The sequence below is a fragment of the Malassezia vespertilionis genome, chromosome 2 (assembly GCF_029542925.1).
Source record: "Malassezia vespertilionis chromosome 2, complete sequence".
NCBI lineage: Eukaryota > Fungi > Basidiomycota > Malasseziomycetes > Malasseziales > Malasseziaceae > Malassezia > Malassezia vespertilionis.
Window position 1 is genome coordinate 1,079,215 of NC_079248.1, and position 17,427 is coordinate 1,096,641.

Below are 17,427 nucleotides of genomic sequence, written 5' to 3' on the forward strand. Positions count from 1 at the left end.
AGCGACGATGGCCGGCCAACAACCCGTGTTCGTTGTGAATGCAGCGCCTGAGCGACAGTCTGGGCACAAGGCGCAGATGTCCAACATTAGCGCGGCCAAGACGGTCGCGGATGTGATCCGCACATGTCTCGGCCCCCGCGCAATGCTCAAGATGATCCTCGACCCGATGGGTGGCATCTTGCTGACAAACGATGGCCACGCCATCCTGCGCGAGATTGAAGTGGCGCACCCTGCGGCGAAGAGCATGATTGATTTGAGTCGCACGCAGGATGAAGAGGTGGGCGACGGGACGACGAGTGTGATTATCCTCGCCGGAGAGGTGCTCGCGCATTCCTTGCCGCTGTTGGAGCGTGGAATGCACCCCGTGGTGATCATCTCGGCGTTCAAAAAAGCACTCGCACGCGCACTGCAGATTATCGAGTCCATCTCGGTCCCTGTCAACGTAGACGATGACGTGGAGATGCTCGCGCTGATCCGCACCGCGATCGGCACCAAGTTCGTGCAGCGCTGGTCGGACCTCATGTGCCGTCTGGCGCTCAAAGCTGTGCGCACTGTTGCATGCACGGAGAGCGTGGGAAACTCGACTGTCGACATTAAGCGGTATGCGCGCGTGGAAAAGATTCCCGGCGGCGAGATCGAAGACAGCCGCGTGCTCGACGGTGTGCTGCTCAACAAAGACGTGACGCATCCCAAGATGCGCCGCCGGATTGAGAATCCTCGCATCCTTTTGCTCGACTGCTCCCTTGAGTACAAGAAAGGCGAATCGCAGACGAATATTGAAATCACCCGCGAGGAGGACTGGAGCAAGGTGCTCGAGATGGAGGAGGCGCAGATCAAGCAGCTCTCCGACAAGATCCTCTCGTTTAAGCCCGACCTTGTCATCACAGAAAAAGGCGTCTCGGACCTTGCGCAGCACTACCTCATGAAGGCCAACGTTTCGTGCATTCGCCGCGTGCGCAAGTCGGACAACAATCGCATCGCACGCGCCACAGGCGCACAGATTGTGAACCGCGTCGAGGACTTGCGCGAGAGCGACTTGGGCACTCGCTGCGGCCTGTTCCAGGTAGAAAAGATCGGGGACGATTACTTCACCTTTTTGGACAAGTGCAAAGAACCGAAAGCTTGCACCATTCTCCTGCGCGGCCCGTCCAAAGATATTTTAAACGAAATTGACCGCAACTTGGCCGACGCCATGTCCGTTGCGCGCAATATGGTATTCAACCCGATGCTCGTGCCTGGCGGCGGTGCGACGGAAATGGCCATCTCGGTTGGCCTCAGTCAATACGCCGTGCAGAGCCTCGAAGGCGTCCAGGTCAGCGCAGTGCACGCCGTGGCCGAAGCCATGGAAGTAATTCCCCGCACGCTTATCCAGAACTGCGGCGGGAACACAATCAAGACGCTCACACTGCTGCGCGCAAAACAGGCGAATGGAGAGCACTCGTACGGCGTCGATGGCTGCGAAGGCAAGGTCGTGGACATGAAGCAGTACGGTCTCTATGAGAGCGCCAGTGTCAAGATTCAAACGCTCAAGACTGCCATCGAGTCTGCCTCGCTCCTCCTTCGCGTAGACGATGTTCTGTCTGCAAAAAGGGCCGCTGAATCTGCCGGCCAGCCGCAGAGCATGGCATCCGCCGGCGAGGATGCAATGCCGAGCACGGCGTAGAACCGAGGATGCGATGCGAAACGATGTAGCATCGGGATACCCTCTTCGATTCCAGCGTTCCAAAATGGTTTATGTATTGTCTGCTATTGATTGCATAAAAGTACAAAGGTAGGCAGTATAGTGTTTTTTTACCTCAAATATAGGCTGGTCGCAGTATAGTATTTGTAACCACAAAAACATGCTGGTCGCAGTTAAGTGTTCCTTTTTTTAACGCAAAAATATGCTGGTGAGTGCGACAAGCGGGATAAAGAGCGCAAAGCGCACTTGAGCACGAATGGCCGCACTGGGGAAACTGTCGGTGCTTTGGCCGGGCTTCTCGGGGCGCCAGCCGGGCAGGACATCGGTGTCAAAGAGGGCAGAGTTGCCTATGGCACTGTTAAACACCTGATCGACGTCGTGCGATGCATTAGCCACAATCGAGAGGCGCGGCGTAAAGTCGCCCGAGTAGAGATGTTTCCAGTTGGGTACGTTTGTAAAATTTCCAGGGAAGAATCTCATGTCCTCGCCGGTGCCAGCAATGAGATTCAGGTACTTCCACCAGCTAAAATTGCGCGAGATTCGCTGAGTGCCGCCTTGCAGGATCGCCATGCACTGTTGGTCCCCATTCACTTCCGTATCCAGAAGGCCGTTAAGATGCACAATGTCGCGGGTGACGTAATTTTTGAAGCCGGTCTGAGCAGATTGGCCGCCGTAGATGGGAATAGTGAGGTTGTCAAATCCGTATCGATAGGAATTGTATAGGGGACACTTCGCCTTGTCCACAATATTTTTGTCTGTCACCGCCCTGTCTTCCGTGAAGTAAAGCGAGGAGCTTGGGTCCGCAACGATAAAGCGCATGTGCGTGTTCTGCGGCAATTTCCTGGCAAGGGTCGCATACCGATTCACCAGCTGGCCACCGCCGCTGTGTCCAACGAGAGTAATGTTTTTCATCTGTGGGTACTGCGATGAATTGTCAAAGTGGTCGACTAGTTTCTCAATGGCTTCGTATGAAGAGATGTTTAAGCCTTTAGGTCGGGAGGAAGCCTCGCCAGGCTGCCATAAGTTCAAGTCGGGCCACGCAAGCTGTTTTGAACTGTACTGACCCTCGTTCTGTTCCGCTGAAAAGAACTCAGGCGCGACAATGATCAAGTTGCGGTCAACTCGCGCATCGCCTTGCTTTATTAAGTCGGCAAATATGTCGTTCATGAGCGACCAGTATGAATCGCCGTCGCGCAGACTGCCATGAACGACAATCACCACGTGTTTGGCGAGCTTGTCGTTGGTTTTCATCGGCCAGTATACGGCTAGATCTGCTTTATCTGTGATAGGAAATGACACCAGTTGTGAGCCCGCTGGTGGTTTAATTTTTCCATGTGCCTGCCGGTTAGCTCATGCCTAAACAAAACAAAAAGCAAAAAGAGAAAACAAATAAAAACAAAAATTACGCACGTACTTTGCCTTCGCTTATCGATGCACCCCCTAAACTATCTGTGTATGCATCGCGCTTGGTAATGGACATCGCAGCGACCAGCGGTACACAACACGCCAGCAAGGCCAACAAAAGCAACGCTCTATGCGTAGCCCATATTCCCATCGCAGCTGGTTAAAAAAGAAGAGCTGAAGCACCCGGAGATCGTTGACAAGCGGTCTAACTCGCGACGCGTTTTAAATCACGAGTTCTTCCAATCGGCACGAGCGCCTGGAAAAGCGCAGAGGTACGCTCAGGTCATATCACGTGTTATGTGACTACGCTACGTTGCCCTAGCTGATGTAAATGTTTGTCATCAAACGCCGCGGAGAATTTGCCGTCTTGCCAGCTAGAGCCGAAAGACAGCTATTTGCAAATATTACACGTGCTTTTCTGTTGCATTGCATACTTCGCAATTTTCCAGTATATGATTGGGTCTTTCTGTAAACCAACACGCCGTGTAATAAGCATGACAATGCACAAAATTCATTACATTACTACATTCGGCAAATCGACCCCGTCCAAATCCGAAACTGAATGGCGCGCAGCCCTACGCTGCAGCGCGGTGGGCAATATACGCCCTATTCCGGGACAATGTCGACTGTGTTTTTATGCAGTATCGTACAGAATACGTTCATCGGATATAGGCACATCATCACCGACACCTCACCGGAATAGGACGGCACTGCATAAAGTAAATACCGATTCGCCCGTAGGCAGAAGAAAAATAACAAGGCGTAAGCAACGGGACGGCCCCTATAAAAAACCATTGGGCGCGGAAACGTAAACACCGACCTTTCCCCTTTCTCTCGACGTACGAACCGTCTCTGAGAGTACCGTAACAGTGTATCGAGCAATTCTCCGCTTGTGAACATTTTTGCAGGTACCTTACGAGCGCAGGGACACATTGAAGTTTAACTTGTCGACTTTATAGCGATGTCGAATTACGTGAACGGGCAGACGGATCTGCCGCCTCCGATCGTGGCGGCGGATACTGCTTATACTCAAGACACGCCTTTTACACAACCTTCCCATTATGACAGCGCTCAATACCAGACGAACTCTGGTCAGGAGAGCGCGCCGTACTCCCAATATCAGGCGTATGACCACCATGGTGGTGCTGATGCTCAGTACGCTGAGCAGCGTTACGATACGCAACAGCCGACGCACTCTTCCCAGCCGCAGGATGAGATGGAGCCTGAAGTGTCTGCTGACGATGAGTACGGCACTGTATTGCACTGGATTCGCTCCCAGAAGCGCGGCGGTGATGACGAAATGGGAGCAAACGATGTCAAGGTTGTCAAGAAGCGCAACTGGCTTATGCCCTGGAAGGTTCGCGAGGTTCGCGTGAACAAGAACGGGGAAGAGGAGACAGTGGCGATGAAGGTCCCCGAGTCGTGGTTAGAGACGGACGTGTTCCAGGGTCTTAGCGACGACGAGGTTGCACGTCGTCGCAATGTCTTTGGCTTTAACGAGCTCGAGAGCCCTCACGAAAACATGTTCCTCAAGTTTATTGGTTTCTTCCGCGGTCCGATTCTCTACGTCATGGAGCTTGCTGTTGCTCTTGCCGGTGGTCTGCGTGACTGGATTGATTTTGGTGTGATTATTGGTATTTTGATGCTCAACGCTTTTGTCGGTTGGTATCAAGAAAAGCAGGCTGGCGACATTGTTGCCCAGCTCAAGGCCGGTATCGCGCTCAAGGCCACTGTTGTACGCAATGGCCACGAAGAGGAAATTGAGGCACGTAACATTGTCCCAGGTGACATTGTTGTGGTTGAGGATGGTATGACTGTTCCTTGCGACGGTCGCACTCTTGCCTCGTACGATGACAAGGATCTTTCCGAGGCTACTGCCATTCGCAAGCGCATGGAAGAAACGATGCACAATGAGGCCGATGTGGAAGATGAAGACGCGGGTGTCGATAAGGGCCCTGCGATTGTCGCCTGTGACCAGTCCGCCATTACTGGTGAGTCGCTTGCCGTTGACAAGCACGTTGGTGACACTGTGTTTTACACCACTGGTTGCAAGCGTGGAAAGGCGTTTGTCCTCTGTACCGAGAGTGCTAAGCAGTCGTTTGTCGGTCGGACTGCTGCCCTTGTCTCTGGCGACAGCGGCACGGGTCATTTCCAGAAGGTCATGTCTCTGATTGGCACCACCTTGCTCGTTCTCGTCATTGTCTTTGTGCTTATTGTTTGGTTCGCTGGCTTTTTCCGCGGCGTGCAGATTGCGCGCCCTAAGGAGAACAATTTGCTTATCTACACGCTTATCTTCCTCATTATTGGTGTGCCCGTCGGTCTCCCTTGTGTTACCACCACCACTCTTGCTGTCGGTGCCGCTTACCTGGCCAAGCGCGAAGCGATTGTCCAGAAGCTCACTGCTATCGAGTCGCTCGCCGGTGTCGATGTGCTCTGCTCGGACAAGACGGGTACCCTCACTGCGAACAAGCTGTCCATCCACGAACCCTTTACCTCGCCCGGTGTTGATGTCAACTTTATGATGGCGGTTGCTGCCCTCGCCTCGTCGCACAATGTCAAGTCGCTCGACCCCATTGACAAGGTTACTCTTGCCACGCTCAAGGACTACCCTGGCGCCCAGGAGGAGCTTGGCTCTGGTTGGGTTACCAAGCGTTTCACTCCGTTTGACCCTGTCTCGAAGCGTATCACTGCCGAAGTCTCGAAGGATGGCAAGGAGTACGTTGCCGCCAAGGGTGCGCCCAATGCGATTCTCAAGCTCTGCAGCCCTCCCAAGGAGCAGTCTGATGAGTACCGCAAGGTTGCTGGTGACTTTGCCCTGCGTGGTTTCCGTTCGCTCGGTGTTGCGATTTGCGAAGATAATAAGTGGAAGCTCTTGGGTCTTCTCCCCATGTTTGACCCTCCCCGTGCTGACACTGCCGCCACCATTGCCGAGGCTCAGAGCCTTGGTGTGAGTGTCAAGATGCTTACTGGTGACGCCGTCGCTATTGCCAAGGAGACTTGCAAGATGCTTGCGCTTGGTACCAAGGTGTACGACTCGCAGCGTCTGATTGGCTCTGGTGGTATGACTGGCTCTGCCATCCACGACTTTGTCGAGGCTGCGGATGGTTTCGCTGAAGTGTTCCCCGAGCACAAGTACCAGGTCGTCGAGATTCTCCAGCACCGTGGCCATCTTACTGCCATGACTGGTGACGGTGTCAATGACGCCCCGTCGCTCAAGAAGGCTGATTGTGGTATTGCCGTCGAGGGTGCCTCGGATGCTGCCCGCTCCGCCGCCGATGTTGTTTTCCTCGATGAAGGTCTCTCTACCATTATCACTTCGATCAAGGTTGCCCGCCAGATTTTCCACCGTATGAAGGCCTACATTCAGTACCGTATCTCTCTTTGTATCCACTTGGAGATTTACCTGCTCTTGACGATTATCATTTTGAACGAGGCCATCCACGCCAAGCTCATTGTGTTTATTGCCCTCTTTGCCGATGTTGCCACGATTGCGATTGCCTACGACAATGCTCCCCACGCCCGTCTTCCTGTCGAGTGGGAGCTGCCCAAGATCTGGATCATTTCCATTGTGCTCGGTATTATTCTTGCTGGTGGTACTTGGATTACCCGTGGTACCATGTTTTTGAACAATGGCGGTATTATCCAAAACTTTGGTAACATTGAGGAGATTATCTACCTTGAGGTTGCCCTCACCGAAAACTGGCTCATCTTTGTCACCCGTCTTGGTGGTGGCGAGTCTGACATCACCCTTCCCTCCTGGCAGCTCGTCGGCGCCGTTGGTGTCGTTGACATTATCGCCACGCTGTTTTGTCTGTTTGGCTGGCTCTCTGACGCGGAGCACCGCAACCCGATTACTGCTCCCCACGGTGGCTGGACCGATATTGTGACGGTTGTCCGTGTCTGGGCCTTCTCCTTTGGTGTCTTTATCGTCTGCCTGCTTGTCTACTATGTCATGAACCGTATCCCCTGGCTCAACAACCTCGGCCGCCGCGTCCGCTCTAGGAAGAACGAGCAGATGGAGGACTTCTTTGCGAACCTTCAGCGTCTCACGCTTGTCCACGAGAAGGATGCCAATGACAAGGACGTGTACGAGTTCCAAACCCGTCTCGACATCGAAGACGAGTAAGGGCTGCAAAATGTCCACGTTCGTCTTGGCGAAATTGCACTGTGGTTTTACGGTAAAGAATTGTCTAATTGATTCGGTTACCCACTCCGGCTTTTATATGCCGTCTAATCAATGCTCCCTCGCTTTACCCGACCAGCGGTATGGCCCGTTTGCGCGTCATGGCTGTATCGCAGTTTCACCTGCATAACGTTGCGCGGATAATTCTGCACCTTTATAAATCTGTAGGTTGAACGGTCGTTTCAAGTTTCTTGCTCGCTTGTCTCTGTGTAGATCAAGATTGCCTCACATCACTGAACCTTGGCACTTGCTGTACGCTGCAGCGCCCATCCTCCCAAGCGGCCGACACCGATTCGATCACGTGAAAAAGTGTCGTTGGAGTGAATTGGCCCAATTTTGCGTGCGCTCATGTCGACGAAGATGCCCATGGTGGCCCCGGTATATTTGCCGGGGCAGGAGCCACTCCCCCCCGGCATGTCAGAGAGTGACCGTGCGCAGATGAAAGAGATGGCCAAGTACGGCCGCTGGACTGGCATGGCGATGGAATCGTGTATTGGAAAGATGGTGCTCTCGGGTGTTCTTGGCTTTGGACTCGGTGCCTTTTTCAGTCTGATGAGCGCATCGTTTGCTATTGACGATCCGGTGCGTCAGGCAACCGAGGACAGGCTAGCGCTAGAGCGTGCAAAGCGCCTCGAAGAGGAGGCAGTAAGTAGCGGCAAGGCGGCCAAGCCCGCCGCTAACATGGCCACTGCAGCGCCTGGAAGCGCGACGGGATCCGCTGCGAAAGTGCCTGGCTCTAGCTTGAAGCCAACACTGCCGCCGGTGCCGCCGCTGCCCGAAGTCAACACGATGCAGAGCACCAAGAAATTTTTTGTACAGACGGGCAAGAGCATGTACAGCAGCGGCAAAGGGTTTGGAAAGGTCGGTGCAATCTACTCTGGCATCGAATGCTGCATTGAAGGGTATCGCGCACGGAGCGATATCTGGAACCCCGTCGTCGCGGGCTTCCTTTCGGGCGGCATTCTTGCGCGGCATTCAGGCCCGCGGGCCATGTTTGCCGGCGGAATGGCATTTGCCGCGTTCAGCGGCGCGATCGATCTCTTTTTGCATCGCTCAACGCCCGACGAAGACTAGGCGAGATACCAGTAGACGTGAGAAGCATTTTGCTATGTGCACTACAAGTAGAGACCCTCGGGTGTCCCCTCGTTCTTGCGGTCAATCACGCGCTCGCGCGCGGTGCTAAAGTCCTTTTTCGTGACGCGCATCCGACGTTCGCGCAGCGCAAGCAGCCCCGCCTCGGTGGCGAGACTCTTGATATCCGCGCCGCTCAAGTCGTCCTTCATAGCGACAAACTCTTCCAAGTTTACATCCTCGTCGAGGTTCATGCGGCTGGTGTGCAGGCGGAAGATGTGCATCTTGGTCTTTTGGTCTGGCAAAGGAAACTCGATTTTTCGGTCGATACGGCCTGGGCGGATCAGCGCTGGATCGAGGCTCTCAATCTTGTTGGTCGCCATGATCACCTTGACATCGTGGCGGCTATCGAATCCATCCAGCTGGTTGAGCAGCTCGAGCAACGTGCGCTGAATCTCGCGCTCGCCGCCGGAACTCGAGTCGTAGCGCTTGGATCCTACAGCGTCAATCTCGTCGATGAACACGATACTTGGCGCGTGCTCATCCGCGAGCCGGAACAGCTCACGGACTAGCTTTGGCCCGTCGCCTAAATACTTTTGGATCAGTTCCGATCCGACCACACGGAGGAAGGTCGCCGAGGTCTGATTCGCGACCGCCTTGGCGAGCAGCGTCTTGCCCGTGCCCGGCACACCGTATAAAATAACACCCTTGGGGGGATGGATTCCCATCTCCTCGTACAGCTCGGGGTGTGTGAGGGGGAGTTCGACCGACTCTTTGATTTCCTGGATCTGGGTGTCGAGGCCGCCGACGTCGGCATAGCTTTCCGACGGCGCCTTGTCGAGCTTCATGACCGATACCATAGGATCCGTATCGTCAGAGAGCACGCCGACAATCGACATGGTCTTGTGGTGCAGCAGGACACTGCACCCCGGCTCGAGCAAATCCTTGTCGACGAAGCTCATGATGCTGACGTAGTACTCGGGGCCCGTCGCACTGCTCACTATAGCATGCTCGTCGTCAATGATCTCCTCGAGGGATCCGACAGCCATCGGACTGCCGCGCAAGTCATCCACACGCGTGCGCTCCTCGGCATCGCGGTCGTCTTTGGGTTTCAGGCGGTCCTGGTTCATCACAAACTCTTCCTCGAGCAAAAGGTGGTCCTTGATGCGCTCGAGCTTCAGCAGTTTCAGGCGGCACCGCGTGGTAGGAAAGACGGCGGGCAGCTTGGCCGCCGCATCCGAATGCTTCTTCTTCTTCTTGCCGATCCGCGTCGGCAGCGGCTGCTCCCACTTCTTCTCTTTTTTCTAATGTGAGCATCGCAAGTGACATACCTTGCCATCCTTGCCATTTTTTTGCTGGCCACGGCCAGGTCCAGCACCGCTAGGCACTTGTCCCTGTGTATGTTAGTATATGCAACGCCACGCACCATTGTCGAGAGCGAACAGCCACGGCGGCCGCGCGTCGTCACGCATGTTCACGTGACACAGTGGCTCGGTACAGGGACGAGGGCAGCGTGGATGCTTGCATGGATCTGACGATGTGTGAAATACTGCGGTTTGCGACCCAGGTGCAGGCAGCCTCTGCACGCTATGCGAGACGTGCGAGTTTGGACGTCGGCATACCGCGCTACCCCTCCACGGATTTGCGCACACACCGCGCTGTAGCCCCCGCGGCGTCGCGGCGAACGACCTTGTAGCCATCGTAGAGTTCTTAGCACCCTGCACGTTATTTATCCCATCCTTCTCCCTTTTTTTGCCGTACCCCGCCGTGTGCCGTGCCCCGCCGTGTGCCGTGCCCCGCCGTGTGCCGTGCCCCGGTGCTCGTGTGCGCGTGTGCCTGTGCGCTTATGCGAGCAGTTCCGGCGAATTTTTTTTTGACTTTGCCCGCACGCGATTTACCGTGCGGCAACGCTCACGACTCGGATCTACCGCGTGCCCACTGCGGCAAGCCACCGCATTTAGCGCGCGAATGATGCAAATGTGCGGATCGCTTGACGCATTGCCGCCGCGCTCTCCGCCGCGCAGCGAGGAGCCAAACGGGACGGCGTCGCCCAGCCGACGGCACACTACACGCTCCTCGGGTGCGCCCCGCTCTCCCCACCCCCCACCCTCCCCCGCCAAGCGTAACCGCGCGCCGGAGCTTGTATCGTGTTTGGATATCGGGCAGTACATCGATGGCGTCGAAGCCCACATCGCACAGCGCGGCATGGATGCGGGTGGCGCCGCGCGCCGCAGCAAGACGCAGCCGCAGGGCCGGACAGACAGCGGGGTGCCCACACCACCCCACGCGCAGCTGCACCCCACGCGAAAAGCGCGGGCCAAAGTGCGCGTGCCGCCGTTGGTGTATGATACTGTGGAACCAGCGTGTGTGCGCGACGGCGCGCCAGCGCCCATTGCGACGGCGGCGACGACGCCCCGCCATCCTGTGCGTACAACGTCGCGCGTTTTTGCGCTGCCGGAAGCACCGGTCTTTTACCCCACATGGGACGAGTTCCAAGACCCCCTCCAGTACATTGAATGGACGGCCCGTGCGTCTGGAGGAAACGCCGCGGCGTGTGGCCTGGCCAAGATCGTGCCGCCGGAAGGCTGGTGCATGGACTTTGTCGTAGACGAGCAGCAGTTCCGCTTTCGCACGCGCGTCCAGCGCCTCAGTGAGCTGAGTGCCGAAGGGCGCGTCGCGCAAAATTACCGCGAGCAGCTCGAGCAGTTCCACGCGCAGCAAGGCCAAGGCAAGGTTGGTGTTCCCTACATTGCAGGTGCGCCCATCGACTTTTATGCGCTGAAGCTCGCCGCCGCGCGCGCAGCGCCCCACTGGGACCGTATTGCCACTGCGCTCGGCTGCCCGGCGGATGCAGCGCCGACGCTCAAGCAAGCGTACGAGTCGCTTGTTGCGCCCTTTGAATTGTTTTTGCGCGATACCAAGCACGGCATGCCGCGGCGCGGCGCCTCGAAGCTGAATGCGTGCGCTGCATGTGATACCCAAGATGCGCGCGGCACTGTGCAGTGCGCCGAGTGCGAGAAGCGATTCCACCTCGCGTGCCACACACCGCCGCTTGGAAAAGCGCCGCGCAGGCGTTGGGTGTGCGCTGCGTGTCTCGTAAATACAGATTTTGGCTTTGAGGACGGCGAGACGCACAGCCTACACAGTTTCTGGCAGCGCTGTGCGTCGTTCCAACAGCTGTGGGCGCAGCGCGCAGCGCGGCGCGCGCCACAAGACGCCGACGCGTGGCTGCGTCTCTTCACACGGCGCAATACAGACGCCACTGTGCTGCAAGACGAAGATCTGGTCGAGGCTGAGTTCTGGCGCCTCGTGCATACTACGCAGGAACTGGTCGACGTGGAGTACGGCGCAGATGTGCACTCCACGGTGCACGGCAGTGCGTCGCCGACCATGGAGCGCCACGCCCTCAATCCGTACGCACGCTCCGGGTGGAACTTGAACAATATGCCTATCGCGCCCGCCTCCCTGCTGCGCTACATCAAGTCGGAGATCAGCGGGATGACAGCGCCGTGGATCTATATCGGGATGATGTTCTCCGCGTTTTGCTGGCACAACGAAGACCACTACACCTACTCGATCAACTACCAGCACGTCGGCGCGACCAAGACGTGGTACGGCGTCCCGGGCGAGGATGCAGAAAAATTTGAGGCCGCGATGCAGCGGATCGCGCCCGAGCTGTTCGACTCGAACCCCGACCTCTTGCTCCAGCTGGTCACGATGATGAGCCCCGAGCTGGCCGTGGCCGAAGGCGTGCGTGTGTATGCGGTGAACCAGCGCCCAAACGAGTTCGTAGTGACCTACCCCAAAGGCTACCACGCCGGCTTCAACCACGGATTCAACGTGAACGAAGCGGTGAACTTTGCCCTTCCCAACTGGGCCATGGACGGGCTTGCGTGTGCACGTCGGTACCAGCAATTCGCACGTCAGCCCGTCTTTTCCCATGACGAGCTGCTCGTCACCGTCGCGCTGCACAGTACAAACTTGCACACCGCCCTCTGGCTCCATGCGCCGTTCCGCGAAATGGTCAGCCGCGAACTCGAGGGGCGCGCGACTGTGCGCGCCTTGATCTGTGCCGCGCGCGACGCGAAAGACGAGCTCGCGCCGCACGATCGGCTCGAGCACGAGGCGCAATGTGCGCACTGCAAGGCATTGTGCTACCTGAGCCAGGTCGTGGGCGACGCGGGCCAAGTCGCATGTCTGCAGCACGCAGCAGCGGTGCTTGGCGAGGACGCGGCTTGCTGGCACCTGCGTCTCCGCATTGCGGACGACGCGCTCGAGAGCCAAGCGGCCAAGATTGCCGAGCGTGCGGCGGTGCCGCGCAGCTGGCAGCAGCGTGTGCGCAAGTTTCTCTGCCAGCACCCGCGACCGCCGCTCCGCACGCTTGTGGCGCTTGTCCAGGAAGGCGACCGGATCGCCGCACAGGAAGAGAAAACAACGCCGCTTGCTGAGCTTGCTTCCTTGCACGGCTTTCTCCAGCGCGCCATGCCGATCGTCGAGCAAGCGCAGCAGTTTCTCTCGCGGCGCCACGGAAAACGCGCCGAGGTGCCGGTGCGCGCGCGGAGAAGCGCGCACAAAAAAGACTCGCCCACACAAGAGGCACCTGTGCTAAACGCCGACCGCTCCAAAGCGGCGCTCTTTGCGCTGTGGGCGCATGTGCCACAGCTGCCGTTTGAGGCGCCAGAGCTTTTGGCGCTTGAAAGCGTTGTCGAGCAGGTGAGCGCGTTTGAGCGCAGCGCAGCGCGCTTTCTCGACACCGACGCCGAGGCGCGCGACGCACAAAAGCGCGTTGACGATGCGGAGCGTACGGCGGCGCAGGGCGCTTTGCTCCACGTCCACTTGCCGCAAGTCGAAGCGCTGCGCCGATGGGTCGCGCATGTCAAGTGGTTCGTGGAGCTGCGCGGCATTCAAGGCACCTTTCTCTCGATGGAGGATGTGCAGGAGCTGCTGCACGAAGGCGCGTCGTCGGGCATTCCCACCGACCATGCCAAGATGCACGAACTGCGCGCGCGGCTCGAGCGCGGCGATGCATGGGCCGCGCGCGCAGCTGCGCTCTTGGACGCGCCCGAGATTACACGCGCCGCGGTAGACGCACTGCTTGGCGTGGACGTGGACGTGGCCATGCCCGAGCGCGTGCGTGCGTCAGTCCGGAGTCTGCAGCACAAGGCCGCACAATGGCACGCGCTCGCCGCCGATCTGTACAGCGATACCGCCGTGTCGCGCCTGGACGAAGCGCGGGAGCTCTTGGAGGGCGCACACGCCGCACGCGTCCCCATTCCCTATGCCCACGAGCTCGGCCAAGGAATTGCGCTGCACGACCGGTGGGAAGACGAGGTGGGCGCGATTTTGCGCAAGTACATGCGCGCCAAGCCAAAAGACGAGCCCGCGAGCCTGGCGCGTGCATTCTGCGAGCGCACGATCCGCACCGCGTCCGCAGCGAAGCTCGCTGTTTTTGAGGCACAGCTCGGCGGATCGCAGGAAAAGCCGGGCTTGCTCGAGGTGGTTGCGGTGGCGCCGTGTATCTGCTGCGAAAAGCTGCACCCACGCACCGACACGGTCCAGTGCGACGAATGCGGCACGCGCTTCCACAACAAATGCGTCGACGCGCGCTGCAGAAAAGGCGCGTTGTATGTATGCCCCCTTTGCGACGCCAAGGCGCTGCAGCCGCTGGCCAAGAAGCGCCACGACGTATCGCAGCTTCCGCTGGTCGCGCTCCTCCAGAACCCCGTGTTCCAGCGCGACAAGTTCCGCTTCCTTCCCAGCACCTACTCTGCACTCCAGGCTGCCGTGCGTGCTACCGTCGAGTTTGGCGTGGCAGTCACGACGCGCATTCGCAGCGGCGCTCTCCCGAAAGAGCTTTTGGACAAGGGGGGCGTTGCACAGGTCACGCCGCTTTTGCGCGAAGTGCTGCGCCGCGCGCTTGGGTGCCCTGTGGATGTGCTGCTCATCGCCGACGCAACGCCGAATCCCCACGTGCCTTGTGTTCTCGAGGCACTCCTCCCTGCATTTGGCGTGCTCGAAGACGGCCCGGGTCCCCTCGCGAAGAGGGCTGCGCCGGGAAAGCGGCTGCGCCGCGCACGCCTTGTCCTGCGCGAAGACCGCGCCCCGGTCTCGGACAGGATCGCAAACATACACTGCTTCTGTGGCATCGCCGATACCGACCAGATGACGCAGTGCCACCGATGCGCGCGTCGATTTCACAGCGCGTGCATCTGGATCGAGGCACCGCTCCCGCCAGGGGAGCGCTTGGTCTGTCCCTTGTGCACGGTGCGTATGCGCCGAAAATACCCCTATGCAGAGGTGCGTGTCTTGGACTTGACCGAGCCGGGTCCGGACGACGCGGCGCAGCACAGGTTCGTCGATGTGCACGCGAGTTTGCAGTCCCACACGCGGCCTGTGGTGCGCACACAGCCGTGGGCGGGGCCGCGACGCGTGCTCCTGCACCTCGTGCAGTTTGTCCCTGCCGAAAAAGAGGGCGAGCTGGGCGCGGCGCCGAAGCGCGCACGGCTCGAGCCGCCGCCGCCGCCGTCGCCGCCGACGGCGCAGCTGCGGCTTCCCCTCTCGGACCTCATGTACCGCGGCGTGACGAAATCCATGATGGAGCGCCACTCGATTGGATGGAATGGACGTGCATTGGTATACTACTCGCCGCACGGGCCCGTGATTGAGCTCGGCGCTACCATCGAGCTCGACGAGGACGACATGGACGGCACCAAGCTGATCCACGCAAAGATCGCGGCGCAGCACCCGGCGTCTGTGCACACGACACAGCGCGAGCCATGCGCGGCGAGCATAGCGTCGCCGCCGCAGCCGCTTGGCATGCCTTTGCACGAGACGCCCAGGCAGCAGGCTGTGCCGCTGCAAACCATTGCGGCACCGCCCGGTCGGCCGCCAGGCCAGCTGGCAGCGCACGCGCCGCTTTTACAAGAACCGATGCCGCAGCCGCGCACGTCCACCCTCGATCCATACACGGCGCCGCTTGGGGCGCCCATGCTTCGGCCCCCGCCGTTTGAGATGCGGCGCATGCCGCGTCCCGACATGCCTCCTTCCTATTGCCCGCCCCTCTGCCAGGAGCTGCCCATGTTTGCGCGCGAGCCGCATGGCATGGCATTTGCGCCATTGCGTGCGCCTCCAAGCGATGCAAGGCCACGCGCTCCGCATGGCGATCTTGCGCACGCTTCCTTCTCGACATGGCACCCGTAGATGGGCGACCGATTCGTAGGGTAGGGCGCACGGCGCTGTATGTAGCAAGTATGGAAGCGTGCGTCGCACGCATCGCCCAGCAATCCTGCCGATGTATCGCACACCCTTGCCATGACTACCGACACTATACACGCCGTGCGCAACGCTCCAATACGTCTTGGAGCTGCTGCAGCGACACACGGCTCCCGTGTTCTTCTTCGCACATGCTGCGGCACACTGCCGCAATCTTCGCGACGCATGCATACACTGCCATCGCCGTCGGCGCGTGCATCGGCGCAGGCGGCGTATGCAAATGTGCGTCCAGTCGCGCACAGCATTGCATCGATGCGCGGCCCAGCGCCTCGGCCAGCTGTGCCACACACTGGCCTTCTTCCCACGCCGCGGCAAATGCTGCTGCACGCGGCGCTTGCGTCGGGGGCGTCGCATACCGCGGCAAACTCTCCCACGTCGTGGGCTGCGCATCCCACATCGCCGTGTACGCCAGCGCAATCTTGTACAAGTAGCGCGGGGCGTGTACGTGCGCTGCAAACGGCAGCGTCTGGACCGCCGACGTCGGTGCTTCGCTCGGCAGCTGCACACCTGAACGTGGCACCGCTCCATGCAGCGGCCCTGTAACGAGGCGCTTGCCCAGCACGCGGATCCGATGCAGTGGTCGCCACCAGACCATGTGCCGCAACTGCGTATGTGTTTTATACCAAATACGATGCAGCAAGTGCAGCTCAGCGGCTAGATCGCGGAGCGCGCATACCATAAACTTTTGGTGCTTGCGCAGGACCACAGGCAATGACGCACGCCCAACACCCCCGCCTCGGTCCACCTCCTCCTCGGGGCGCCGCGTCGTGGCGCGCGGCATCGTGGTTAGTAAGCATTTTCCAGCGCGCGACGCGACGCGACGCCACCCACCCGACTGCCACGATGGACGGTACGTGCGGCAGATGCTAACGACAGGATACTTGGAGAATCCCTTTGGGCAGAACTACTCTACGGGCGGCGGCGCCAGCGGCGGCGGTTTCTTTGGCGGCGCGGATGGGAGCCAGGACGGCGGCGGACGCGTATGTTTGCGCGCGACACTGACCGCAGCGTGTCGGGACGAATTCGTTGCGCCCGGTGACGATCCGCCAAGTGCTGAATGCGTCGCAGCCACACTCGGATGCACCGTTTACGTTTGACAATGCCGAGCTGAGCCAAGTGACGCTCGTCGCATGGATCCAGAACATGTCGAGGAACGCGACAAACGTATCGTACACACTGGACGACGGCACTGGCCAGCTGGATGTGCGTCAGTGGATCGATAACTCGGCAGACGAAGGTGCTGCTGCCGATGAGTTTGCGTACGTGCCGGGCATGCTGACGTTAGGACGAATCAGTTTGTGCGCGTGCTGGGCGAGATCAAGTCGTTCAACAACAAGCGCAGCGTGACGGCTGCGTCGATTGCGCGGCTTGAGGACGATAACGAGTACTTGTTTCACCAGCTAGACGTGATCTACACACATCTGCAGCTGACCAAAGGCGCGAAGCAGACCAAGCATACAGGCCCGGAGGCATCTGCGTACGACGACGCGGGCACTGGGGCGGTGGATGTATCCTCGACAGACCTCTCGCATCTGGCGCCACTCCAGCGCAAGATCTACCAGGCCATCGCTGCCGAGGCGCCCGACTGGCCCGAAGGCGTGGACGTGCAGCAGATCATGCAGCGCTGCAAGGCAACCGATCCCGCCCAGGTCCAGGATGCGATTGACGAGCTCGCCAACGATGGGTACATTTACCAGGCGAGCGACGAGACACATTATCTCACGACCGCTGGCTAGGTATGGAACGAGATAGAGAGTAGATACGCTATGCGGATACCTAGCGGGAATGGGCCCGGGCGCCGCGCTAGACGCTCGCT

The 17,427-nt window shown here is 58.9% G+C and overlaps 8 protein-coding genes across 8 annotated transcripts; 5 read left to right on the forward strand and 3 right to left on the reverse strand.

Moving 5' to 3' along the window:
• Positions 1–7: 7 nt before the first annotated feature.
• CCT3 (T-complex protein 1 subunit gamma) lies at positions 8–1,663 on the forward strand (the record flags this gene model as incomplete). Its single annotated transcript, XM_056206209.1, has 1 exon — positions 8–1,663. The coding sequence occupies one exon, from the start codon at positions 8–10 to the stop codon at positions 1,661–1,663; it is 1,656 nt and encodes a 551-aa protein (XP_056062184.1).
• A 207-nt stretch (positions 1,664–1,870) lies between these two features.
• On the reverse strand, positions 1,871–2,932 carry MVES1_001362 (uncharacterized protein; the record flags this gene model as incomplete). The annotated part of the gene is made up of 1 exon (XM_056206210.1): positions 1,871–2,932. The coding sequence occupies one exon, from the start codon at positions 2,930–2,932 to the stop codon at positions 1,871–1,873; it is 1,062 nt and encodes a 353-aa protein (XP_056062185.1).
• A 1,114-nt stretch (positions 2,933–4,046) lies between these two features.
• On the forward strand, positions 4,047–7,211 carry MVES1_001363 (P-type H(+)-exporting transporter; the record flags this gene model as incomplete). Its single annotated transcript, XM_056206211.1, has 1 exon — positions 4,047–7,211. One exon carries the CDS (start codon positions 4,047–4,049, stop codon positions 7,209–7,211), a length of 3,165 nt encoding a protein of 1,054 aa, XP_056062186.1.
• A 417-nt stretch (positions 7,212–7,628) lies between these two features.
• Positions 7,629–8,342, forward strand: TIM22 (Mitochondrial import inner membrane translocase subunit tim22; the record flags this gene model as incomplete). Its single annotated transcript, XM_056206212.1, has 1 exon — positions 7,629–8,342. The coding sequence occupies one exon, from the start codon at positions 7,629–7,631 to the stop codon at positions 8,340–8,342; it is 714 nt and encodes a 237-aa protein (XP_056062187.1).
• Positions 8,343–8,383: 41 nt separating this feature from the next.
• On the reverse strand, positions 8,384–9,768 carry RPT2 (ATPase of 26S proteasome regulatory subunit 4; the record flags this gene model as incomplete). The annotated part of the gene is made up of 3 exons (XM_056206213.1): positions 8,384–9,643; positions 9,671–9,733; positions 9,766–9,768. The coding sequence occupies 3 exons, from the start codon at positions 9,766–9,768 to the stop codon at positions 8,384–8,386; spliced, it is 1,326 nt and encodes a 441-aa protein (XP_056062188.1).
• Positions 9,769–10,307: 539 nt separating this feature from the next.
• Positions 10,308–15,539, forward strand: MVES1_001366 (uncharacterized protein; the record flags this gene model as incomplete). The annotated part of the gene is made up of 1 exon (XM_056206214.1): positions 10,308–15,539. One exon carries the CDS (start codon positions 10,308–10,310, stop codon positions 15,537–15,539), a length of 5,232 nt encoding a protein of 1,743 aa, XP_056062189.1.
• Positions 15,540–15,663: 124 nt separating this feature from the next.
• Positions 15,664–16,392, reverse strand: MVES1_001367 (uncharacterized protein; the record flags this gene model as incomplete). The annotated part of the gene is made up of 1 exon (XM_056206215.1): positions 15,664–16,392. The coding sequence occupies one exon, from the start codon at positions 16,390–16,392 to the stop codon at positions 15,664–15,666; it is 729 nt and encodes a 242-aa protein (XP_056062190.1).
• Positions 16,393–16,454: 62 nt separating this feature from the next.
• ssb2 (Replication factor A protein 2) lies at positions 16,455–17,347 on the forward strand (the record flags this gene model as incomplete). The annotated part of the gene is made up of 4 exons (XM_056206216.1): positions 16,455–16,461; positions 16,488–16,591; positions 16,620–16,870; positions 16,897–17,347. The coding sequence occupies 4 exons, from the start codon at positions 16,455–16,457 to the stop codon at positions 17,345–17,347; spliced, it is 813 nt and encodes a 270-aa protein (XP_056062191.1).
• Between the last annotated feature and the right edge of the window lie 80 nt (positions 17,348–17,427).